Below are 6,915 nucleotides of genomic sequence, written 5' to 3' on the forward strand. Positions count from 1 at the left end.
TCACACCACCTTCTTGTGCTCCTCCCACCTGGATACCTTTATAAAAAATATTGCATGGTCACCTTTGCCATCTCCCCTCCCAATTTAATGGACAAAGTTAATGTGTAGGCAATACTTTTTCGATGTCCACTGCCACTTCCATATCCTCTGTATGATAATATCAATGTATTTTCTTCTCCTTTCAGATGCACTCCACCTATCTATGTTGCCCTATCTAGATAGAAATGTCAGTCACCTAACCTTGGTCATTAAGTCTTCTTTATCAAGGATTTCAGCACCTACTTAACTACCTGTTTATTTGCCTCAAGCCTTAGCTTTATAATGTTGCTCTTCTAGAATAGACCTTCCTTTAAATGTCTTGGCTTCCCAAGTAACTCACTTCTTGAACTTCTCTCACCTATAAAATCACTTTTTTATAAGCTACGCAGAGGAATGGAGTATCAGGTTTGGGATTATGTAGGGGTTTATAACAGTCAACATTGAAATGTGTTTCATTTTAGAAACATCAACTTTCTTAATGAAAAAAGTAATATTAATATAAAGGATATACAACATACACAGTTTCTAATGGTCTTCCTTTCTCCTTAAAAACAAACAAACTAAAACAAAAACAAAAAAGTCACCTCTCCCACAATGCAAGATTCTAAGATAACTCTAAAAGCTCATAATGGAAAATGCTACACAGATACATAGAAAGAATTATGGAGCTGAATGCAGATATAAATATACTATTTGCTCTCTTCCTCTTTTATTTTGTTTTGTTTTGTTTCTTCTTTCTTGTGGGTCACTCCATAGGTTATAATTCTTTACAACATGACTAACATGATAGAATGTTTAATGTGAATGTATATGTAGAGCCTACATCAGATTTCGTGCTGTCTTAAGGAGGGGGGAGAGGAAGGAGGAGGAGAATATTGGAACTCAAAAGCTTGTGGAACTGAATGTTGTAAACTAAAAGTAAATAAGTAAATTAGGAGAAAAGAACACACTATCAAGCTGATTATGACCTAAGGGTTGCTACAGATCCTATTAAATCTGAAATGCCACCAGTCCTCAGTATGTAGTTATTCATAAAACTTAAGCAGATATGAGCTAGTGCTAATTTCTTCTTTTTTTCCCTTTTTAACAGCAGAAATTACTATATTTTATTTTATTTTATTGATTTTTATTAAGATTTTTTTTTTATTTTTAGTTTACAACACTCAGTTCCGCATGATTTTGAGTTCCAGATTTTCTTCCCCCCCCCCAAGACAGCATAGAATCTGATATATCTTCTATATATAACATTCCATTGACCTTATTTGCACAATAGTCAAGTTGTAAAGAAGAATTATGACCAATGGAATGAATCATGAGTAAGAAGAAACACAACCAAAAACAAAAACAAAAGAGAAAAACAAGAGAGAAAAAATGGAGAGCAAATAGTTTGCCTCAATCTGCATTTCATCTCCATGTATGTAGATAGCTCTGGATGTAGATAGCGCTCTCCCTCATGAGTCCTTTGGAGTTGTCTTTGAACCTTGCATTGCTGAGAAGAGTGAAGTCTATCAAGGTTACTCATCACAGAATCCATATATCTGTGGTTGTGTATAATGTTCTCCTATTTCTGCTCCACTCAATCAGCATTATATTGTGTAGGTTTTTCCAGGTTATTATGAAGTCCATTACAGCACAATAGTATTCCATTACATTCATATGCCACAACTTGTTCAGCCATTTCCCAGTTGATGGGCATCCCCTTGATTTCCATTCTTTGTTACTACTTTATTTTAACATGAAAATATTTTACAATATATGTGACCTGCCATATACACAAGATACCAGTTCAAACTGACAATAAATGTGTGGTAAAAGGTCCAAATTCAAAGATGTTAAATGTCTTACCCCAAACCATTGAGATGCTCAGGGTCATAAATATAATCCAGATTTTTTATTTAGAAATCCAGAGCTCTTTCCGTACCAGATACACTGAGTGTCTTTGTTTGAAGTACCCTTACTAGAGGCATCATCTTTTGGAATCAAGAAGATTTGGATTCAAATCCCAACTCAGACATTAACTAGTTGAATGAACCTGGACATGACACTTAACTGTAAAATGAGAGGATTGGACCTACTTGTCCATAAAGGCTCTTCCAACTCTTTATTGGTGATCCAATGAGGCTATAAGGAGGTTATAAATGGAATGACAACTGAGCAGCTTTGGAAATATTTTGAATAATTGTAATATTAGTGAAATATCTTCAAATTCTGTAGCATATCCTTTTGATTATGCTTAGAGGCGGCAAATTTTCATCCTTCTGATAGGACTTGTTTGTTTATTTTAAATAATAACCATTTGATTTTTTCCTTAACATTACATCTAGAATATACAGCTCTCCCCCACCCCAACATCTCACAGTATCTCTGGCTTCCTTCAAAGGACAACCCAGGTGCTACCTCCTGCATGAATCTTTCCTAATTCCCAGAGCTGTTACAGCTTGTGCTAATTTCAAGACAATGAGATGAGTTGATAGCACCATAACTACACCAAAGCTAAATTGCTTCTAAGGTTCCTGGATCTACATTGAATTTTCACCTGAACATTATCATCTACCACAAACAGTGGTAATATCAATCTCACTATCACCTATTTATGACCCAGAACACTGATATTTCCTCCTCCTTTCAGAGACTCCTATACTTCTAATTTTCTGTCACCAACACTCTTCTGATTTTTTCTCACAATTTTACCCAATCACCCTAAACTTCTCTTTTCTCTCAGCTTATCACCTCTACTTAGCCTTCATTTCCTTCCCATTGCAATATTTATTTTGTAATTAACATACCAAGCAGATACTACTCTCTAAACTCTAGTCCCTTGATCCTTTTCCAATACCATTCAAGCCTAGACAAAAGACAGTGCAGAATTAACTATGTTATGGACGTTCGCCACTTCTCCTCATGTATTGCTAAACACTGCTTTAAATAATGATGTGACCATTATGCCTGGCTCCACTGAAAATTTGTATTTACCTATTACCATTAAGCAATTACTACTCTTTCTTGATTGAGCCTCTGGAGAACTTCTCAGAGCTGCTTGTACAAAAACTTTCTCTAGCAAACTCCCACAACAACCTCTGTGATCACTAATTCAAGAGAGAAAGTCATGTCATACTTTTGTGAGGAAATAAATTGAATCTATCAGAAGCTTGGTGTTCTGCACTCATCTGTATTTCAACACTCTCTTGTTTATCATTCTCTCATTTTCAATGCCTTTGGTCCAGTCTCTGATGAAGAGGCATTCCTTCTATTTTCCAAGATGAGTGCCTCTATTTGTTGCTATCCTAATCCCATTCTCTCCCGTTCTGAATTTTGCAGGGCATATAATTTGAAATGTTCAACAAATACTTTTTGATGTGGTCGTTTCCTTGCACACAAAAGTAACACAGATAATTCTTATCCACAAATATGCATAAAATAAATTAATTTTTTAGCAATAAGTGTTAATTAGAAATACTAAAAAACAAAAGTGCATACTATTTTTCTTGAATAACTCACGTTTACCACTTTGGAAGTCTTCCTCTACTATTTCTACTAATCTTGTACTTACTACTTTATACCGATAAGTATCTTCCATATAATGATTTTTTTAAAATTGAAATGTTCTACTTTCAAATAAAATACCTATATTGATTATGTTTGTGAATTTTTGGTTTATGAATAATCTTTAAGATCTTTTAGTACATTTCTCTCATTTTCATATTAGTCATGGGTTTTTTGCATAATCTAATATTATTCTAATTTTAAATATTAATCTTTTTGTCTAATGAAGGAATTTTTCTTTGTAGTTATAATTCTATAGATTTCCAAGTATATATCACCAAAGCCTATGGAGTATATACGGAGGAGACATATAATTTAGAGCAGCAATTATACATTATAATTTTGTATCTGTCTTCTACAAAGACAAGATTTGAGAATAAGAATTCATTATTTGTTAGAAATTGTTGGGAAAACAGTATGGCAGAAACTGGACACACACCACATAGGGTCAGAATGGATACATGATCTAGATATAAAGAGAGATTTTGCAAAAAAAAGAAAAATCAGAAGAACTAGGAACATATTACTTATCAAACTTACAGATAACTGAACAATTTATGAATAAACCAGCTATAGAGAGAACAAATTGAGGTGTAAAATGGATAATTTCAAATATATTGAGCTAAAAAGATTTTGTACAAATAAAATTACTATAGCCAAGATTAGAAGGGAAGCAGAAAATTGGGGCTAAAGTAGATTTCATGGATAAAAACCTCACATCTTAAATATCTAAGAATAAGAGCCATTCCCCAACTAATAAGTGGCAAAAGGATATGAACAATTTCCAATAAAGAAATCAAAACAATTTAATCATACAAAATACATTATCGATTATAGAAAAACAGATTAAAACAATCTTGAGGTATAATTTTGCATATACCAGATTGGCTAAAATGAAGAAGAGGAGAGTGATAGATTTTGGAGAGGATGTGGAAAATTTGGGAAATTAATTCATTATTGGTAGAATTGCGAAGTTATCCAAAAAGTTTGGAGAGTAATGTGGAATTGTGGCCAAAGAGTTATTAAACTTCCTTTACCCTTTGACCCCAAATACCACTATTTAGTCTGTTATCAAAGATGATTAGGACAAAAGGAAAAGAACCTATATATTCTGGAATATTTATAGCAGTTCTTTTTGTGGTGGCAAAGAAGTAGAAATAGCAGTGGTGCTCATCAATTGGGAAATGGCTGAGCAAGTGGTGGTTGATGATTGTGATGCGATACTACCGCATTGTAACGAAATGATGATTCAATGATTTTAGAAAAGCATGGAAAGACTTGCACAAAATGATGAAAAATGAAATAAACAGAACCAAGAGAACATTGTCTATAGTGGCCAATGTTTTCTATTTTTTTGCAATATATAATTTGTAGATGAGTGATTTACACTCATCTTGGATATCAGTGTTTATTATAAAAAGTGTCCAAATGGTCATGTAACTGACAGTGGAGCATATAAACCAATTTTTTAATATGTAAAAATGTAGAACAACTGATAAACCACCCTTTCTCTTTTAACCTTGATCTATCAACCCCACTATTTAATATGGGGGAAAAAGAATTCAGAAATATCTCAATCAGAATTAACCAGCTAGGGAATTCACTTATGTGGCTTTTTGTGGTGTGTTAAATCATTTGCAAAGCATTCTGTGATATATTCTATGATATATGATATATCTATGATATACATCAATTGTTGACCTTTTACTGCACTACCCATCTCTTCCCCCACAAAGGTCTTGATTTCATATTTAAAAAGCAGTGCTGTTTTCTAGAATATCGAGCCAGATAAACATATAATGCTGGGAACTCCCTATACAGTTTGAACAATTGTGGGCAGTATTATCTGGGATTTTCCCTCATGTTAGAAGCATGAGTTCCCCCCAGAAACTTTTATTCTATTTGTTTAATTTTTTCAATTATTAATTTGTTTTTATATTTATTCTTTTCACTGCTGTGGCTTTCATTGTGTTCTCCAGAATCCTTGAGATTAGAACCTCCACTGTTAAGTTCTTCCCAAAAAAGACAAAAAACCCCACAAAAACTTCTCAACCTTTCTCAGCTAATATGAATAAATAGAGGTTAAAATAGATGTCTCCATAAGTTCGCATACTTAATTTATTTTATTATCCTAAGAAAACAGTCAAATAAATATTGGGATTCTTTTTCTACTTATAGAATTCTTTAAGGTCCTCTTGACTTCTTCATTTCTCAGACTGTAGATTAAAGGATTCAACATTGGAATGACCACTGTGTAGAATACAGATATAACTTTTCCTTGAGTTGGAGAGTAATTTGAATTTGGACACAAATAAGTAACAATTGAAGTTCCATAAAATATAATAATGGCTGTAATATGAGAAGCACAGGTTGAGAATGCTTTGCGCCTCCCTTCAACTGAATGCAAGTGTAGAATAGAGAAGAGGATATAGATATAAGAGGTAACGATAATCAAAAATGTTCCTAACATGGTTGTCCCTGCAAAAACGAAAATAATAGTTTCATTCATTTGAGTATCAGAGCAAGAGAGTTTGAGTACTGGGGGTGTGTCACAGAAAAAGTGATGGATGACATTGGAGCCACAGAAGGATAAACTACTTATGTAACTAGTATGAATAATTGAGTTCAGGAATCCTGCTGTGAAGGCCCCTGTGGTCATCTTCAGGCATACTGTCCTTGACATGATAACTGGGTAAAGCAGAGGATTACAGATGGCCACATAACGGTCATATGCCATCAGTCCAAAGAGGATGTGCTCAGTGGCTGCTAAAGAAATAAAGACATACATTTGCACAAAGCAGCCAGTGAAAGAGATGACTTTTCTTTTAGACAATAAGTCAGCCAACATCTTTGGAGTGATATTCGAAGAGTAAAAAATATCAGCCAAGGACAAACCGGTCAGAAAAAAATACATAGGTGTGTGGAGTTGAGGATCTATCCTGATTAATGTAATCATCCCTGCATTTCCCATCATAGTGAAAGTGTAGATCACCAAAAATATTACAAAAAGTATAACTTGAAGTTCAGGTGAGTCTGTTAACCCTAGCAAAATGAATTCAGTCACTGTAGTATGGTTTTTCCCAGACATTTATTCCAAAACATCAGTATAGCCCAACACTGTGAAAACCTAGAATAAGAAAATACAGTGAGAGGAGGGATGAGTTAACTAAAGAGCAAGTTTGAGCAACTGATAGATACAAGGAGCTGCTGACTTAAATTCAGATTCAGAAGAGTGATGTGTGTCACCCTAACCTCAGCCACTAATGACGTATGTGTTTATAAAATGGTGGGCTTATTGTTCTGTTTTTTTTTTCCTAGCTTTATTAAGCATCA

At 33.9% G+C, this 6,915-nt stretch overlaps 1 protein-coding gene across 1 annotated transcript; it reads right to left on the bottom strand.

Annotated features, from left to right (window-relative positions):
• Nucleotides 1–5,725: 5,725 nt before the first annotated feature.
• Nucleotides 5,726–6,670, bottom strand: LOC118855297 (olfactory receptor 5F1-like). The gene has a single exon (XM_036765372.1). The coding sequence runs from the start codon at nt 6,668–6,670 to the stop codon at nt 5,726–5,728; it is 945 nt and encodes a 314-aa protein (XP_036621267.1).
• Nucleotides 6,671–6,915: the final 245 nt, after the last annotated feature.

The sequence above is a fragment of the Trichosurus vulpecula genome, chromosome 6, assembly GCF_011100635.1.
Source record: "Trichosurus vulpecula isolate mTriVul1 chromosome 6, mTriVul1.pri, whole genome shotgun sequence".
In the NCBI taxonomy this organism is placed as follows: domain Eukaryota; kingdom Metazoa; phylum Chordata; class Mammalia; order Diprotodontia; family Phalangeridae; genus Trichosurus; species Trichosurus vulpecula.

Coding starts and splice junctions, on each gene's coding strand:
- LOC118855297 (XM_036765372.1), bottom strand. CDS start 6,670: ATGTCTGGGAAAAACCATACTACAGTGACTGAATTCATTTTGCTAGGG.